This window comes from Sciurus vulgaris, assembly GCF_902686455.1.
Source record: "Sciurus vulgaris genome assembly, chromosome: 5".
Classification (NCBI taxonomy): domain Eukaryota; kingdom Metazoa; phylum Chordata; class Mammalia; order Rodentia; family Sciuridae; genus Sciurus; species Sciurus vulgaris.
In genome coordinates, this window is record NC_136465.1 from 153,959,973 (window position 1) to 153,979,184 (window position 19,212).

The 19,212-nt window shown below is 41.2% G+C and overlaps 1 protein-coding gene across 3 annotated transcripts; it reads left to right on the top strand.

Moving 5' to 3' along the window:
- Nucleotides 1-2,470: 2,470 nt before the first annotated feature.
- NUDT4 (nudix hydrolase 4) lies at nt 2,471-18,598 on the top strand. 3 transcript variants are annotated; one of them, XM_079142845.1, is made up of 5 exons: nt 2,471-2,987; nt 14,366-14,519; nt 15,724-15,768; nt 17,890-17,977; nt 18,158-18,598. In XM_079142845.1, exons 1-5 carry the CDS (start codon nt 2,923-2,925, stop codon nt 18,358-18,360), a joined length of 555 nt encoding a protein of 184 aa, XP_078998971.1. In that variant the 5' UTR covers nt 2,471-2,922; the 3' UTR covers nt 18,361-18,598. The 3 variants fall into 3 exon arrangements, with proteins under 3 accessions (XP_078998971.1, XP_078998970.1, XP_078998969.1); XM_079142844.1 differs by having other exon boundaries at nt 2,475-2,987; nt 14,409-14,519; nt 17,893-17,977; XM_079142843.1 differs by having other exon boundaries at nt 2,476-2,987; nt 14,409-14,519.
- Nucleotides 18,599-19,212: the final 614 nt, after the last annotated feature.

Genomic DNA, 19,212 nt, shown 5'->3' on the forward strand with positions numbered 1-19,212 from the left:
TAGCAAGTTCAAGGTCAGCCTGGACAGACAGAGAGCCTATCAGAAAAAAAAAAAAAAGAGAGAGAGAAAGAAAGAAACAAAGGAAGGAAGGAAGGAAGGAAGGGAGGGAGGGAGGGAGAGAGGGAGGGAGGGAGGAAGAAAGAAAAGAAAAAGGACTGGGGATGTGGCTCAGTGGTAAAGCACCCCTAGGTTCAATCCCCAGTACCAAAAAAAAAAAAAAAAAAAAAAAGTGAGGTTAATCACTTTTATCAATGTGAACCAATTATCTAAGAATAATATTTGCATATTAGCTGTACTGGAATCCCCCTGTTAGATGTGTTCTGTTTCTACTGTAAATTCCGGAAATAGTTAAACTCCAAATGACTTCAATAAGAAAGCTAAGGCTTAGAAAATGTCTCTGCACAGACTTGATTTCTAATTGTGGTGAAGCCCCATTCCTCAAACCACTTATTCAACATTAACTCATTCTATAAACTTGTAGGCTCTGGGGACAAGATGAGTTAGAAGCAGCAGTCTTAAAAAGAAAGGAAGTTAGAGTTTAAAACGGAAGACAATACTGACCCAGCTCTCCACGGGTTCCCAGGCTCTGGTGAGGGGGGGGGTAGGACCTTGTTTGAGGTGGAACCAGCTTCCCTCTCTCTTCAATCACACTGGCTTTTTACTTTCTTTCTTCCTTTTTTTTTTTTGGTCCTGGGGATTGCATCCTGAGATGCTTTACCACTGAGCCACATCCCCAGCCCTTTTTACTTTTTATTTCAGACTGGGTCTCACTGAGTCTTTTTATTTCAGACTAGGTCCTCACTAAATTGCAGAGGTTAGCCTCAAACTTTTTTCTTAATATTTTTAGTTGTAGGTGGATACAATACCTTTATTTTATTTTTATGTGGTGCTGAGGATGGAAGCCAGGGCCTCATGCATGCTAGGCCAGTGCTCTACCACAGAGCCACAACCCACCCTGGCCTTGAACTTTCAATCCTCCTCCCTCATCCTCCTGAGTTGCTGGGATTATAGGTGTGTGCCACCATGCCATTTCCCAGTCCTTTTTATTTTTTATTTTAAGACATGGTCTTGCTAAATTGCTGAAGCTGGCCTTGAACTGGCAATCCTCCTGCCTCAGCCTCCCAAACCACTGAAATGACAGGTGTGCACCACTGTACCTGGCTTTCTTTCCTTTGTTTTTTCCCCTTTCATTTCTTAAAGCTCTCCTCCTCACTCCCTCTCCCACTAACTTTTGCATAAATCCCAGTTCACTTCACCCTGAAAGTTCATCACCTCTTTGTCTCCTCCTCCTCCTCCTCCTCCTCCCCCTCCAGCCCTCAGCTCCTGCCGGGCTACCTAGGGAAGCTTGTTCTGTTTTTTGGATTTGGTTAAATCTCCCTTTCTCTACCACCTCCTACCTCATCACATTTGTGTTTTATAGGAACCCTTGTGACTTGACTGTCTGCTCTAAGGTCCCTAAGTACCTGGAGGGGCAGATGCTGACTGATTTTGTTAGATGCCAATGCCTGGCACAACAGGAGGCTTCAGGAATGAAAAACAAATGGAGGTGCAGAGACCTAAGTACGGAGGGCCTCTGTGGAAGAAGGGGACGGGGTAGATTAAGGGGTTCTTTAATACCAGGCCTCCTGGCTTCTATCTCAGCTCTTCTGACACTGAAAATTTTGAGATTGTTTGCCCCAAGTCCCCAAGAGACTGCAAGTTGCCAGATAGCAACAAATTCCATTTATTTGGCGTTTGTGTCCTCAGCACCCAGCTGTGCCCATTACTTAGCACGAGACACACACGAAAAACAGTAGATGATAGGCATTACTAGAACTAATGGATGCATTCTGGAAGGTGAGACAAAGAGGGGGAAGGCTATCGAGTTTTCAAAGCCACGATTAAGCTTGCGCTGACTCTCAAAGAGAATGCGAACCATCCCCAAGCAAAGAGACAGAGAAGAAAAAAAGAAATCAAAAAAAGAGGAGAGGAAAAAAAGGAAAACAGGAAATTTGCCCTTCTCCTGTTTCGGGGAAATAAAGGGGAAAACAAAACAAAACCCTTAATGAACGTCCCAGCCTTTCTGGGCCTTCACTTCACGGTCACCGCAGAGCCTCTACAGTCGCGGCGGTGCCTCTGGCATTTCCTGACCAGGGTGCAACTTTGCGGGGGCTCTTGAGGAGACAGCACTTAGGGTCCCCAGGGGAAAGTCGCGGGAGGACCCTTGTAAACTGGGAGGGAAGAGTCTCGACTTCCTTCCGTTCACTGTCATTCCACCGAGGCACGGTCACTCCACGCTCGCGCTAGCCACAGCCCCGAGACCCCGCCGAACCCGAGTCCAAGAGCGCGCAGCCCCGCCCCGCGGGAGGACGAGGCCCCGCCCCGCCGCAACGGTCCGGACACGCAGGCGCGGTGGCGCGCGCAGGTTGGCGCGCGCGGGGGGCGGAGGCGCGCGCGGGGGGCGGTGGCGCGCGGGGCCGCTTAAATAGTGGCGGAGGGGGCGGCGCGCAGCCGCCGCGGCGCTGCTGCTCTGTCTGCGCGAGTCCTCGCAACTGTCTCCGCGTGGCGCGAGCATCCAGCCTCAAGCCTCGCTCTTTCCCTGACGGCGGCGACAGGAGGAGCGCAGGCGAGAGGCGGCGGGCTCCATGGAGAGAGGCGGATGCCCGGGCAGAGGCGGCGCTTCCATCCCGGCACCCGGGCTCCAGTGACACGCGCTCGCGTCCTGCGCCGCGTCGGAGCGGCCGTCGGCCCGGGGACTAACCGGCCTCGCTGCCCCTCCCCGCGCCGCCGCCTCTCTACCGGCGCGCCTAGCCACCGACTCGCCCTCGCCCCTACTCCCCGGCGGGGTGGCGGCGGCCGGGCCCCCTCGGCGGCGGCCGGAGCAGCCTCGGCAGCAAGAGCCCGCCTCTATGATGAAGTTCAAGCCCAACCAGACGCGGACCTATGACCGCGAGGGCTTCAAGAAGCGGGCGGCGTGCCTGTGCTTCCGGAGCGAGCAGGAGGACGAGGTGAGGCGGCCGGCGCGCACGCTGCGCTCCGCGGGGCCTCGGGGCCGCGGGCGGGTGGTCCTCCGCCGAGTCCCGCCGACCCTCAGTCTGCGCCGCGCCGGGAGGGCTCGGAGCCCCTCGCGGCTTCCCTCCCGCCCTCCTTCCTGCCTTTCTCCGGGCTGGACGAGGAGACAAAGGGGCTCGTCCAGCCCGGCGCTCTCCATCGGGGCCCGCGTGCGGACCGGAGGCCGTGAGCCTCCTGGCCCCCGGGAAGGTCTCGCGGGTCACCATCTTAACGTGCGACTTGAGCTTAAAGCCGGATAGACCTCCGGTGCTAACGGAGGGCAGAAATGGCGTGTTGCAGCCGGGCCCTTCCTGGTTACTGCAGCTTGCGGTTTCGGATCAAATCTGGGTTCGTTTGTGGAATAAGTAGCAAGTCCTCCCCGGGCTCTAAAGCGAAATAGCCTTCGGTCTGGTTTTGGCAGTTTCCCTATCAAGTGGACCCATTCATTAGCTCAGATACGGTTGGTGTGATTATGCTTCATTTTTAAAAAATGGCCTCTTAAAAGTTTCTGACTGCAGAAAGGTGGGTACTGAAAGATGTAGGATAAGGCCCAAAAGACTAAAATGAACTAGAAATGGGGAAAGTGGCCATTTTCAGACAGGGACCATTAGTCTTAGCATATTTATCAAGGCTTCTTTACTTTGCTGTTTGGCTTGACATCTGGAAAGGAGCGGTCTTCTCTAAGAGCCAGCAGTCAATCCGCTGCATAACTTCAGCATTGGGTTGATAGGCTGGGGGGGTGGGGTCCCTGGAGAGCGGTTTTTACTTATTTCAGTTACGTTTATTTAATTTTAAAATGGCTCACTGTTTTGAATGTGCTTAGGGCAAAAAGCCACTTGGTAGCTGATGAAGATTTTTTACTATTGTCGTTCCTAAAATGGCTTGATAGGGGAAAAGTTAGCATACTGACTGTGCTTCCATGAGTGTGACCAATAAAATACCAGACTAAAGCTGGAGATGGGAATTTAATGGCTTCCTTATTGCTAGTCCTTATAGTTCTGGTAAGTATGACATATAGTGTACACTCCGTGGCAAGTTCTTATGTTAACACAAATCCCATGCCTGAAAATTGTGCTCTTTAAACTCCTTTGCCACCCCTCCCCCCCTTTTTTGTAAAGACACTAAGGCCTTTAAGGCTAATCAACCTAAGGGTTGGTTGATCAATGCTCATTTGGAGTCCTTTAGGTGTTAAACCTAAATTCTGAAGGTCTTTCTAGAGAAAACCAGTGTCTTTCAGATGAATCTACTTTAGAATTAGAAACTGCATGGGGTAGGATTTTTTATTAATATTCGCAGAGTGAACAAAGCCAACAAGCATCAGCTGTGTACTACAAAGATTAGGTTTTTGAGGGAAGAATCATTGGAGCAAAGCATACTTTGAATGTAGAAGAATGTAATAGCTAACAGTGGTTATATTAGATCAAGGATCTTGTCCAACTTATTTTGTGATCATATTCTTAGTTGAGAGTTTACAATGTGCTAGGTGCAGCTAGAGGAAAGTTTTGTTACATTTAATCCTTTTAACACTTGGAGGTAGTACTGGTTTTTCCTGTTGTATAGGTGAGGAGACAGAACAGAGAGCATAAGTGCTTTGCCCAAATGACACAGTTAAAAAGTGGTGGGAGTCAGAATTCAGCATCCAATCCCTACTTTGGATGATGGGCTTCTAGTGGAGGGACTGGCCAATGGCAATTAAATGCACACATTTGTTGAATGAGTGAGATTTTCTGAGATTGAGCTTCAAAGCCTTTCTGAAAGTATTACCTTTGAAGTCATGCCATAATGTGAACTTGGGAATTCAGACTTTGTAAAAAAAAAAAAAAAATTAAGTCCCTAGGGGAAAATATGGGGGATAGGAGGAAATCAAAATGATCCATATTGTATGTGGTAAAGTAGTCTTGCCAAGAGCTTCAGGAATAACCTTAGCAGATAAATGGGATGTTTTTATGCTTAGAAATTTTCTCCTCCACCCAGGGGTGTATCTCAGTGGTAGAGGCTCTTGCCTAGCATGTGGAGGCCCTGGGTTTGATTCCCATCACTGCCAAGGGGGAAAATATTGTTTCTATTATAAAACACTAAATTCATAGCCTCTAGTTGAGTAAAGAGACTAGCTGTGTTAGATAGAATGAAGTAAGGGACAAGATTTGGCAAATATATTAGAAAATTCATTGTGTTAAACTTTGTAAATCATAGCCTGTAGGTTGAGAAACCAGTGAATCGGCCTATTAGAGGATGTACTCTGATGGAAGACTATGAAATTCTCTACGTAAAAAGTACAGCCAACTTTAACATCTGTTTTAACTCTTCAAAATCATTTCTTTGGTTGTGTATAGCTGAGGCTCTGTTACATGGTAATTACAGAATAAACTCTTAGTAAAACAGTAAGATGTCCAGGAACAGTGAATTTGCTTCCACTGTGTTGAAATTACATTGCTAGCCTTCCAGGGTTAGGATGCAAACCAACTTTAACCCACCTCTCTAGTTAATGTTTCCCTGTGCTGGGTTAAGAACACCTAGATCTGGTGGGAACATTTAAATACATATTTTGAGGATGAGCATGAATTGAAATAAAAGAGTAATTGCTGTTTTACCCCAAAAGGCTGTAAGGAGCTCCCTTCTGGCTGTCCCTGTACTGAAGGAGTTCTCAGTAAGTTCTTTAGAAAGGTAGTTCTAGAAAGAAGGTTGTTCTGACAGCAGAGTCTGTTTTCTTTTGGGGGTTGCTTCACATTTTTTTTTTTCCATTTGTATCTTTTTTTTCCTGCCCTGTGAAGTAAATCAGTATTAGAATTTACACAGGAAGAAAATAAGTAACTTGTCCAAGGTCACAAATGCCTTTAGAGCCAAGTGGTATAATCCCAGCAGTTTTGGGAGGATGAAGCAGGAGGATTCCAAATTCGTGACCAGCCTCTGCAACATAGCAGGACTCTCTCAAAAAAGGTTGGGATGTAGGTCGGTAGTAAATTGCCCCCGGGTTAAATCCCCAGTACCAAAAAAATGAAAAAATGATACAACAAAAAACATTAGAGCCCAGATATTTTGCTTCAAAGTCTTTGGTTTATTTGATTAGCTTCCTCAGATAATTATTTCTGTGGGAAACCACCTTCACTTATGGCAGTTGATCTTTGAGACAAGCCCACAAATAATTTTCCTGTAGAGTAGCCTGGGGTGCTGTGCTTGTTTAGTGAAAGGTGCCAACACCTTTACAAATAGGTAACCAGAAATGAGTTAACTTCAAGCATGTTCATATATCTAGTTTGAACAGTAGATGCAAAGAAGAAATCTCAACTCTTCTGTATCCTGTAGTGGCAGGTTAGACAATGACTGATAGGGAAGTACAGTAAGATAAAAGTGCTTTCAGGTGCTCCGGGATTCAGATACAATGTGAGTCATTTGAACTTGGATTTCAGAGTGCCAGAAAAGGACCAGGCATCCCAAATAGAGTAAGACTTGGGACTGTGGTCTAGTATGCTACAGCTTAGGATACCATAGAACAAGGAATAGTTAAAATGTAGATTGTCTTACAGGTAAGGCTAAGGACTTGTTAGGCAGGAAAGGAACTCAGTTTTGAACAAAGGCCATTTAGAGTTCAGATGTAGTTAAGCATGAATACACTAGCAAAATAGGAAATAGAAATGACTTGATCCTGGGTGGAATCTAGGCACAGTTGCAAGAGAGACATTATCAGCCCTAAAAACTGGACACTATGCCATTGCACTTGGTGCTGTAATTAACTTTTAAGCTCCCAGAGCCAGTGGCTGCATCTTTTATAGATGGTCTGCTCTAATATATTCATGGAAACTCTGAGTTCTACAAAATCACAAAACCAAGACAAGGTAGTCTCAAAACTAAACCTAGAACCAGAGCTCTAATAAATAGTAATGGTATTAATTAGAAATATTAGTACAATTAAGTTCACTAATGCAATTAAAGTCTCCATCTTTACACTTGAAATCAGTAGTTATCCACCCTTTCCATATGTATACTCTGAGGCTCATGTTCCCCCAGAGATTTAAGTCATCAAAGATATTTGCTTCAGATGACTACTACTTTCATTAAAATTAAATACTATACAAAGATAGCCTCCCTGCAATCCTTTGGTGGTCCTGGAGATTGAACCCAGAGCCTCACACATGTTGGCAAGTGCTCTACCACTCAGCTCCTCCCCAGCCCTTTTTATTTTAAGACAGGGTCTCGCTGAAGCTGGCCTTGAACTTGATCCTCCTGCCTCAGCATTCCAAGTAGCTGGGATGACAGGCATGAGCCACCACACATGGCTGGTACTTTTTTTTTTTTGGACACAGGGGTGCTTAACCACTGAGCCATATCCCCAGCCCTTTTTTATATTTTATTTAGATGCTTAGGGCCTTGCTAAGTTGTTGAGTCTGGCTTTGAACTCATCCTCCTGCCTCAGCCTCCTGAGCTGCTGGGATTACAGGTTTGTGCCACCATACCCAGCTAACTTTTTAAACACAGAAATGTTAGCATTGTACCTACAGCTCTCCCAGACCTAAAGAAAGGCTGTGTAAGCCATTAAATCAGCTACCTTGTTCAAGGAAAGGCACTAGTATAGGGTCTTACGTGTATTATAGACATTGTTATAACCTATAATCTTTTCAAGTGGCTGTGTATGGTGGATGTTCCTCCTCTGCTACTCACCTAATTTTGGTTAAATTCCTTTGAAATGGTTAACTAGGACAGAAGAAGGTTGACTCAGTTTTGTTCTTTGGGTTTTTTTTGTTTTTTGGCCGTGCTGAGGATTGAAACGGGGTTGGGGGTGGGAGGAGCACTCTACCACTGGGCTACCTCCCCAGTCCTTCTTGTTTTGGGGACAGAATCTTGCTAAATTGCTTGAGGCTTTAGCCTTCTGAGTAGCTGGAATTACAGGCGTGTGCCACCATGTACATCTCAAATGATGTTTTTCTGATAATTGGCCAGGGCATGGAAAACAGTAAGATAGCAGGAGTGTAATGTAGGAGAAGGAATACTTATGTAAAGGTAGTCAGGTTGAATCAGGTGAGAAGAAATGTCTTCAGTGTTCACTACTCTGACAGCTTTGGCTTTGAGCTTTGAATGATTCAAGTCTGGTTCTGCATCTTGGTGGGATGAGTAGCCTTATAAATCTATTTTGTCTCAGCCCTGGTTTATATGGAAGGTTGGATGTCTACTTTCATCTGTCATCTTATAAATAATGTGACATATCCCCTGACAATTGATAGGGTAAAGAAATTTAAAACTTGAGTGACCATGTATAGCTCTGACAGCTGTCAGTGTATTGTCTTAATGAACTTTTTATATGAGCTTCGTTTAGGTCAGTTGTACCATTTTTAGAACATTAATTAACATGCTAACTATATAGGCAGTAGATTGAGGATGTTATAGAAATGTTTATTTGCTTGTTAGTATGCTTTGAGGGGATAGCAAATGATAATACTTTGTGATGGTTCTATAGGGTTTGAATGCTTCCAGTATTTATGGGAGGGACTTAAGAGCATCTGCTCGTTTTGTTTTTGTTTTTTGGATTTATGTAATTGTAAGAAAAAAAAACAGTGTGTCGTAATTAGGTAATGGACTTCACCAAAACAAACCAAAAAAGGTCTTTAAAATAAATTGTGTGGAGGGGCAGGGGCGTGTAGCTAAGTAGAGTGCTTGCTTAGCATACGTAAGGTCCTGGGCTCAATCCTCAGTACTTCAAAAGAAAAATTAAAAAATAAATTGTGCCAAGACTTGGTAAAGTAGTCCAGATAAGTCTCAATTGATGGTTTTCATCTTCAGTAAATTCCAAATGACTTTAACAGAAAAGCCTTAATTCTTTTTGATTTCTCAAAAGTTGTATACACTGTGGCTCAAAATCCCCACCTCCAATTGCTCTTTTATAATACTAGGTTTGTTTGTTTTTCTTTTGTTTTTGGTACTTGGGATTGAACTCAGGTGCTCTACCACTGAGTTCCATCCATCTCCAGCCCTTTTTGTTTTTCATTTTGAGACAGCTTCTCACTCAGTTACCCTGACTGAGCTGGAACTTGGATCCTCCTGCCTCAGTTCATGGAATTACAGGTGTTCTGGCAATCCTAGATTTTTTAACTTGGTGAACACTTTTTCTAGAAAGAAATGGTTTTGCAGTTAGGATACTGAAAACTCTAAGATGAAGTATAAACACACTTGGCTTTCACCTTGTCATTCTTACAGCCCTCTGAAACAGCGGCGCGGGGTACTTGGGAACAAGTAGGAAGTGCTTAGAAAATACTGAGTGCATTCATCTTAATCTCAACCTCCTGCTTAAAATAGTCATTTTATCCTCTGTTGTCTGTCTAATTAAAATATAAACATCTTCCAAAGTGCCGCTAGTTTTCCATCATCTGTATTCACCTAGTGCTGGGGATGGTCTATGGACCATGACAGACCCCAGTTAATTACAGAATTGCTTGGCTGTCTAGCTGGCCTCGAAAATCTGACCACTCAGTTTGGGGGACAAGTTGGTGGGGGAAACTGTTAATTGTGTTAATTGTCCTTGTCCCTGCTCATGATATTCAGATCTATTTTTTAAACTTTTTTTTTTTTTGGTACTAGGGATTGAACCCAGGGGCACTTAACCACTGAGCCACATCCCTAGCCCTTTTTATTTTTTATTTTGAGACAGGGTCTCACTAAGTTGCTAAACTGGCTTTGAACGTGCAATTCTCCTACCTCAGCTTTCTCAGCCTCTGGGATTACAAACGGATGCCACCATGCCTGACCAGATCTATTTTTCCAACCTGGCAGACCTAACCTCTTGCCTATGGACCATCTGTGGGAGACTGTGTTTCAAAACAAAAGATAAAATATAAAATATTCTGATAGAGTGCTTGCCTAGCATGTGTGAGGCCCTGGGCTCAATATCTAGTACTAGGAGAAAAAATAAAAAACTACTTTCTCCAGAGTGTTTTTCCTTAAACTCAAGAATATATGTATACTTACTATATTTGACAGGAGATAGTTTATTTCATCCATCTGAAGATGAAAGATTATAAAGACAAAAAGTAAATGGATTTAGGTTGATGCCATGTATACGATTCCTAGGAGGAACTAGGCCATTTTCATGATTTTGGTTTTCTTTTGGAAAGAACTTTATAAAGGAAATCTTTTTGATGGAAATTATAAGCAGATAACTAACATGTTTTCCTTGGTCTGAAAAGGATGTGCCTTCAAGGTGCCGTTGATCTTGTCCAATTCAAGGGCCTTGGAATATTACTAGTGGAGCAAGAAACTGAATTTTAGTTTTATTTCATCTTAAAAGAGCCATAAGATGCTGCTGGCAACTGTGACAATTCATGCTCAAAATGGCCTGACTAGGTCAGAAGTAGCAGCTGGGGATAGTGGCAGATCAAGGGCATGACAGTCCATGTTTAGTTCCGTTTTAGGGTTTGTCAGTCAAGAAGAGTAGAGAATGACTTGATGGGTTTTCACTCTATCATCATCAGAGATGGATCTTAACAGGTCTTTCTTAAGTTAGTGGTTTAGATGTTGATCTTTCCTGTTCCAGAGATGATAAGCATACTCATTTAAATTGATCAGCGTTTTTTGGGGATGTCTTTTTGGAAAGATAAACTTGAAGTTTGATCAAACTTAATCTTTTTTAGAATATCAAGGGACTCATTCTTTGATTAGGCTAAGTCACTTGTCCAGAATTTATGTAGATACGTTTAATGGGGCTTTCTAAATAATATATGAAAGGGAGATATTGACCCACTCAGGGGTTCATGGAGCTGCTGACTTTTGGAAGAAAACCTAATCATATGTAGACGTCCTATAGATGACTCAGGTTTGGTTTTAAAATCTGAGACTAAAATGTTAGTTTAGAAAAGCAGATATAGTCTATACTAGTGGGGTTTTCCAACATTAATAATCTTACATAATTTAGCTATTAAAGACAGTCTTGGAGAATAGAGAACATATAGTCATTGACCTAGATATGTAACACTTTGAATTTTATTCTTTTAGTACTCAAATATCAGTGGTTTTTTAAACTCCTTTACTAAATGAGGATGTATATTTTTTGGTGGCATCCTGTTCCATTATGAAGGTAATCAAAGAAGTTGCTTAGTCAGGCCTGGTGACACATGCCTGTAATCCCAGCCACTTGGGAGACTGAGGCAAGAGGATTGTGAGTTCAAGGTCAGCCTCAGCAAATTAACGAGACACTCTGTCTAATAAAATTAAAAAAAAAAAAAAAAATGGGCTGGGGATGTGACTCAGTGGTTAAATGCCTCTAGGTTCAATCCCCAGTGCCAAAAAAAAAAAGTTGCTTAGAGAGCGTGGAATCACATAGTAAGAATTTCATCCAGCAAGTAGAATCAGGTTATATCTAACTCACACCTGTGACTAGAAAAAGAAGCCTCTAACGCTGCAGTCAGAACCAGTAGTTGCCATTTACTTTCCCAGTGGCATAAGATATACCTTAAACATTTTTAGTTTAGCATTTAATTTGCAAATCTTAATATAGGACCAAGACCTTGGATTGCCCTAGATCCTCAACAGCACTCTCCCCCCGCCCCCTTTTGCAGTGCTTAGGAGTAAACTTGCAGCTCTAACACTGAGAGATGTCCCCAGCCCAGACCTCTCTTTTGAATAAAATACAAAGGTTTTGAAATTTGATTTGCCGTTTTAAGAATTTGAACATAGCGACTTTTGTATGATCTTAATGGATTTTACTTCCTTTCTCCCATTCTTTTCTATACTGGGGATTGAACCCAAGGGCACTTTACCACTGAGCTACATCTCCAGTCCTTTTCTTTATTTTGAGACAGGTTCTTTTAAGTTGCTTAAGGCCTTGCTAAGTTGCTGAGACTGGCCTCAAATTTACAATCTTCCTGCCTCAGACTCCCTAATTACTGGGATTAAGGGGCATATACCACTGCTTCTGGAGTCCACAGTAGTTTTAATAGCCCTCCTTTAATGAATCTGTACATTTTTTTTGATATATCTCTTTCTGCCCTGATACCATTGTTATTTCTCAGTAACGTAAAACAAGTAGAACTAGAACTATTGGGGGATGAACCTAATTCTTGGTAAGCTGATTCAAGGCAGTAAGTGGGGAGAAGAAAGAACTAGTAGTGGCCAACAGTGACTGCCCAGGCCAGGATCTAAATGGTAGAGTGCTTGCCTTGCAAGCACAAGGCCCTGGGTTCAAATCCCCAGCACTACACAAAAGATAATATTTCTTTTTTTTTTTTTTTTTTTTTTTTTTTGAGTACTGGGGATTAAACCTAGGGGTGCTTTCCCACTGAGCCATATTTCCAGCCCTTTTTTAATATTTTATCTAGCGATAGGGCCTTACTAAGTTGCTGAGACTGGCTTTGAACTTGCAATCCTCCTGCCTCAATCCTCTGGAGCCACTGAGATCACAGGTGTGCACCACCATGCCTGGCTTTACGATATGTAATTCTCATTAACATCAGTCCTACAAGGATAGTTATTTCTCCTTACAGACAAGGAAACCAGTGCACTGAAAGGTTGCTTATTAGCCCATGCCTTAAGTGTATCAAGGAATGAAACACCTTGGTTATAATCTTCCGCGCAGTCACAGACACCTTTGGATTCAAACCTGTGTCTTCTGAGGCTTGCTACATTTCTTTAGCTATGGCTCATTAGTTTCTGATTTTGCTACTTAACTCCTATTTACTATTATTTAAATTTAAGGCTGTCTTACATTTCATTTTATCAAAATTGCTAGGTTTGGGGTTGCTGCCTTCAATGATAGGCATCTGTATTTCAGCAGAGGCCTAGTTTTTAGTGCTTTATCTGGATTTGCCACTGTTATACCAGTTACTTGCTTCAAGAATGATGCTGGTGGAAGCAATAGAGCCTGTCCAGTTCTAAAGTGAGAGAAGCAATGCTGACCCCCTTGTATTAATTGATCACTGTCTGCGGTGAAGGTGTGTCCGTAGGCAAAGGTGTACTCTTTTCCAGTAAGGGAGTAGACACTCTCTTGTCTTCCAGTTTAGCAATATGGGGATTTAGTGGGAATGAACTACTGCCAGTCTAGTTGGAAAAGGTCAAGTTTCTGTTAGCCTACCTCAAGTAGAAGGGGGCAACTGTACTGGCTGTGAACTAGGGATGGAGCTAGGGACATAGAACTGCCGGTGTGCATGTCAAAAAAAAAAAAAAAAAAAAATCAGTACCCACATTGGGGTTTAAATTTTGTTTAAAACTTGGTGTGTTTTTCCAAGGAAAACTTTAAATTTACTTGAAGGCAAAATGCTATGATTTCGTAACATTTTTGTTTTGGTTAAAACATGTTACCTTTGTAACATCATTTGACTTTGACTAAAATTTTATCATAGCCTTTTCTTTTAAAACTTGAGTGAATTTCAACTAACCTAGCCCACAGATTTTCATTTATAAGATTGATGTGTAATACTCTTCCAGGTACTATTAAATAGTTAACATCTAGGATACCTGTCTTGATAATATAGTACGGTTTTGTTGTTTTGAAGGATTTATATAGTTTGGGCTTAATGATGTTCTTGATCAGAGTTCTGTAGAGTGTTCCTGTAAAAGGCCAGATAAGTATTTTAGATTTTATAGGCTGTACAGTCTCTGTCATAACAATTCATCTCTGCTTTTAGAGGACAAATGAGCCAGATGGCTATGTACAAGTAAATGATTGTGACTAGGTTCTAGTAAAATTTTACGTATGGATTCTGAAATCTAAATTTTAAAAATAGAAAAACCCTTATCAGCTCACAGACTGTACCAAAACTGGTGATGACTATAGTTTGCTAAAACTGTTTTAGACCATAAGTTACAGCTGTCTATTATCAAAAAGAAGCAAACTTTGACTTGTTACATATGGGTTTAGAATATGAAATGCACCTTTTTCCATCTAATGATGAGCATAAAAGTAACAATTCTATGTACCAAGCATTGATTCTACATGCATTTCCCTGTTCCTTTTTCACAGCATCTGTGGTCTTCCAAGTACTCTTTACATTTTATGTGAGGGAACAAAGTAACATGCCTATGATCATATCCTTATATGGAAAAGTAAAGATTCCCTAACTAAAGACTAACTAATAGGACTGCAAACCCCAGGGCATTCAACTCTAGGGTTATAGTAAATGAAGTCTCTGCTTTTATCTTTTGTTAGTATCCAAAAATTGGAAAATTTTACTAATTGAATCTAGTAGTTTAAATTATCTCAGAATGATTTAGTAATGTGGTCGTATTGTTGGATTTTTAGCCTTTGGGAACACAAAACCTAGTATAAGGTGTACTCTTAGTAATTTTAATGAAATTAAAGAATTTAGGAATGCGCTGCAACCTTGCAAAGGTTTGAGAATGTTGTTTGTATCCGTAGTGCTTCTCAGGCTGGAAATACATGGTCCTGGTGGGTCTTGCAGGTGCTGTTGGTGAGCAGCAGTCGGTACCCAGACCAGTGGATTGTCCCAGGAGGAGGAATGGAGCCTGAGGAGGAGCCCGGCGGTGCTGCTGTGAGGGAAGTGTATGAGGAGGTGAGAGGGGTGGGTCTTTGTTCTCCTTCCACACACACCGTACTTCAGGGTTTTACAGCAGGTCTTCTGTGCAAGGGGTATGAACAAGGCATTTTGCTCAGCAACACTGAGGAGTAGGCAAGAAGATTATCAGGTCCCAGTAGTGTTTTTTCATATTGTCTGATAGAACACTTCTAAGCCTGTGACTGTCGTTAGCATTTTGCTAAACAGCTGTATTTTCTACCTGATAAAATTGAGCTAACGTCAGTGTGGAAGTTGCTCAGAATCATATTCATATGTAATTTCCTGATTATCAGACTAATTATTCAATCAGTGATTAATGTGTAACATGATGGCCTTGGTTCAGCAAGGTTAGGATTACATGGAACAGGACTGCACGGAGGCATGAATCATATGCTGTAATTCTGTCTCAGATGAGTAAGAAGCAATTGCTTTTGTTTCACTATTTTTGGTATCCAGTTCAGTAAAATGTGACACTTCCTCATGCATAAAAGTGTGCATGGCCTGCTTCTTTCAGTTGATGACAGAACTTAACTTTTACTCACAGGCAAAACAACGAAGTGAGCAGTGGTGCTGTCTGTTGAAGTGGGAAGTGAGTGCAGAAGCCCACCTCTCAGGCTTTGGTGTACCTTAGGAAAGGTTTCACAGACAGCAGCGGGTCAGGTCAGCCTCCTGAAGGAAGGACACCTTAACAGAGGAGACAGCATGTCCAGTGTATTCATGTGTAGTATGGAATGGGGAACAAACTGAGGTTGTAGTCAGTTGGTCACAGTGCTGGGGGTGTAATGAGGACGCTGTAGTAGAAGGGTAGTGTATAGGAAGAACATACCTCCGGGCCATGGGAAAAGAAGAAAGGAGAAAGATGGGTCTTTAAGGGGAAGAGTCTATTTACAGAAGTCTGTTTTCATTCATGTTTGACCCAAACTGGTAGAAAATCTAATTTTTCTCAATTCTTGCCTCCTCTTATAAAATAATAATCTGATCAGTAAGGAGTTGCATGTGGAAAAAATGAACCCCTTATTTTATAGCAAACCACAGGTCCCGAATTTTGATGTGGCCAAAAAACTTACAGAATTAGGAAGATAGTGATTTGGTATGGGAAGGTCTATGGTGTTTAGATTCAAAAATTGAAAGAGCCAAAATAACTTATAATTTACAGTATTATGAAAACAAATATTTTGCATTTCATCTTTTTTTTAAATAGGCTGGAGTCAAAGGAAAACTAGGAAGACTCCTGGGTATATTTGAGGTGAGTTACAAAAGTAATACTCAGCTTGCTGATAATATCATTTATTCCTTCTGAAGATCAGCCAGATAATCTGGCAGCAAGCTGAACCAGATATTTCTCTAACAATATCTGTAGTCATAAGGATCAGGAAGGAAGGAGGTAAGTAGAAGCCATTTCACTGTTTTTTTATATTCCATCCATTTTATACAGCATTGTTATGTTAGTAATTACTCCCGTTGGCAGTACAGTGGTCAGTGCTTTTGCAGACCTAGAAACATGGGGACATTAGTTTTTTCAAGATAATTTTTAAGGGTTAGCTCAGTCTTTGTGGTAGAACCATATAATTTTATTTTTATGCATTTAGGAAATTCAGCACTTGAGAGAATTGATGATTCCTACAAGTATACAGAGGTTGAAGAATAAAGGCCTAAAAGCATTCAGACTTTTCCAGAATTCAGCACTTGTTTTACCCAGTGTCATAGCACCATCTCCTGGTTAAACTGGAAAACAGGTTTTCTGTAATTCAGATTTCATGGTTCAAGTAACATTTGTCAATATGCTGACAAGGTCTTTGAAGAAAACTCACATTATAAAGCTCAAAATAGTGGGAAAAAATGTCAATCAGTACATCTTTTCCCTTAGAAAATAAAATGGATAGTTAGAATTGTCTTGTCCTTAAGCCCCAGTGATTTCAATGAATTTATTAATTTAGTATAACAAATAAGTGTATTATTTGCTGGGCACAGAAATAAGAAAACTGATGTTTAAAAATAAAGAAAAATAGGACTGGGGATGTGGCTTAGTGTTAGAGCACTCTTCTAGTTTGTGAGGCCCTAGGTTTTATCCCCCAGCACTGAAAATTAGCAGATGATGATGATGAAGAAATAATAGTAATAATGAAAATTAATGTTATAAGCAACACTTTATGCCTCTAATTTGCTGTTCCTATTCCGTCCCAAAGACACAGTACACTAATTGGATTATTCCAGTTATCTGTGGTAGGAAAAAAATGTAGTCTTAGACTACAGCAAACAACTAATTTAATTGGACTGAAGATGAGTCCCTTCATCTTAAAACCACCTTGTATTCAATTTTTAGAGACAAGACTAGGTGCCAGTTTTAGTAAGGAAAAAATTGAGTTTCAGCATATAAAACTAAAAGATAGTTTTTGAGAAGGGCATTAACCCAGGTATTCTCAGACCTGGCTGTGTGTATTTCATCTGGGAGCTTATAAAATTTCAACACTTAGGCTTTATCTCCAACAAATTGAATCTGTCTCTTAAAACAATTTTTTCCCCATTCTGAGAAATCAGATATATCCCAGTTCAAGAAACCCCAGTCTGGGTTGGTAGGCTGTGCTTTTCTGTGCATCTGGGTAAACCAGAGTATTCTATAGGAACTGAGATCTTTTGCTCTACATAGATGGGATGGAAGCAGTTTTCTATAGCACTGAATGGTTGTCAGGATCAGCACCAGGGAATAGGACCTAGTGTAAAAAGAATATGGTTGTTGTAATATAGGTTCCATTCAAATTATAAGATTTTCTTTAGGAAAACAATGTTGAATATATATACATCAGAATGTTAAAAGTTTACTTTAGGGCTGGGGATATAGCTCAGTTGGTAGAGTGCTTGCCTTGCATGCACAAGGCCCTGGGTTCAATCCCCACACCGCAAAAAAAAAAAAAAAAAAAAAAAAATTTACTTTAGGCCAAGTGAGGTGGTGATGCACAACTATAATTCCCGGTACTCAGGAGGATGAGGCAGGAGGATCACAAGTTTTCCAGGTCAGCATGGGTGACTTAATGGAAGCCTCTCTAAAAAAAAAACCAGGGCTGGCGATATAGCTCAGTGGTAGAGCACCCATGGGTTCAATCTTAAGTACCAAAAAAAGAAAAGTTTAATTAGGAGCTAGTTTCACCACTGGTGAAGAAGCTCCAATTCTCATCATTTAAACTTTTAAATTTTTTTTTTTCCTTTCATAAACAACTCCTCCTGCTGGACTGTACAACTGAGAATACTTGACTCTGTTGGGAAATATACTGTGCTAGTCAGCACTATGCCAGAACTGTTAATTTTTCCCCTGAAAATACATCCATGGCTTGTTCCTGTAGATTAAAATGCTTTTCTTTTTATATTCAAGCAGAACCAAGACCGGAAGCATAGAACATATGTTTATGTTCTTACAGTCACTGAAATATTGGAAGACTGGGAAGATTCTGTTAATATAGGTAAGGTCCCATTCCTTTTTGCCATCTGGTTTTTTGAATTATTTTAAAACTTTCCCAACACATTGTTGTTTAAGCTATTTCTAAAAAAAGTTATTCTGGGGGGAGTAAGAGGTCATTGTTAGGGTGCAGCTTGCTATTTAAAATTGACTGTGTAGTAACCATTGTCATACTATTCTCTAGGAAGGAAGAGAGAGTGGTTCAAAGTAGAAGATGCAATCAGAGTTCTCCAGTGTCATAAACCTGTTCATGCAGAGTATCTGGAAAAGCTTAAGCTGGGTTGTTCCCCAACCAATGGAAATTCCACAGTCCCTTCCCTTCCAGATAATAATGCCTTGTTTGTGACTGCCGCACAGACCTCTGGGTTGCCATCTAGTGTAAGATAGAGAGAATTGGGAAGACCTCCCCCACCAATTGTGTGATCTCCTGGGGAGAGGCTTCTTCACTTTCCTTGGCAAACATCTGAATGATGCTCACAAACTGTCTGAATTTGCCATGCAGGGATTTCAAACAATTTGCATGTTTTTCAGATGCTTTCAAATCTTCTTAAAAAAAAAAAAAAAAAAAAAATGTAAAATATTTTAATAAGCCAAAGCCATGTGAAATTTTTTTTAGATGCCTTAACTGTGCCCCCTCATGTTATTTTTATCATTTTTTTTCACAGCATTTTTTTAGATTTTGTTTTGTTTTGTTTTGTCCATTTGGCATCAGTCTTTTGTCAGATCAAATTACTTGTGGGTATATTTCCCCTAAATTGTTTTCTCATTTGCAGCATTAACATTCAACAAATCTTTCTGTGGTGGGAATTAATGGAAAATATTCTTAGTATTAAAGAAATCCATCCATTCTAGAACATGCTTTGCAGGGTCAGAATTTTAAATTATAAATTGCACATTTGGGCTGTCTCTGTATGGTCCTTAACTGTTTGAACAAAGGACTTCAATTTGATATTTTAGGAATTTGCCAACTCTTGTCTGAATTTGCATAACTGGTATTATGTCACTGTCAACCTAAAATGGCTATTTTCCCTAAAATTCAATAGTAATTTAACACAAAATATTACTCTGAGTTAGTGATTTTTTTAGGGAAATATTGGCAAAATGCATGATATAGTAAGTATGTCTTATCATGAAGACAGTGTTCACGGAATTTAGTTAGCATGCTCACTTGCCAATTCCCTCTATCTATGATCTCACTTTACATAGAATACCTCAGAAGCATATTTCCCTCAATGTAAA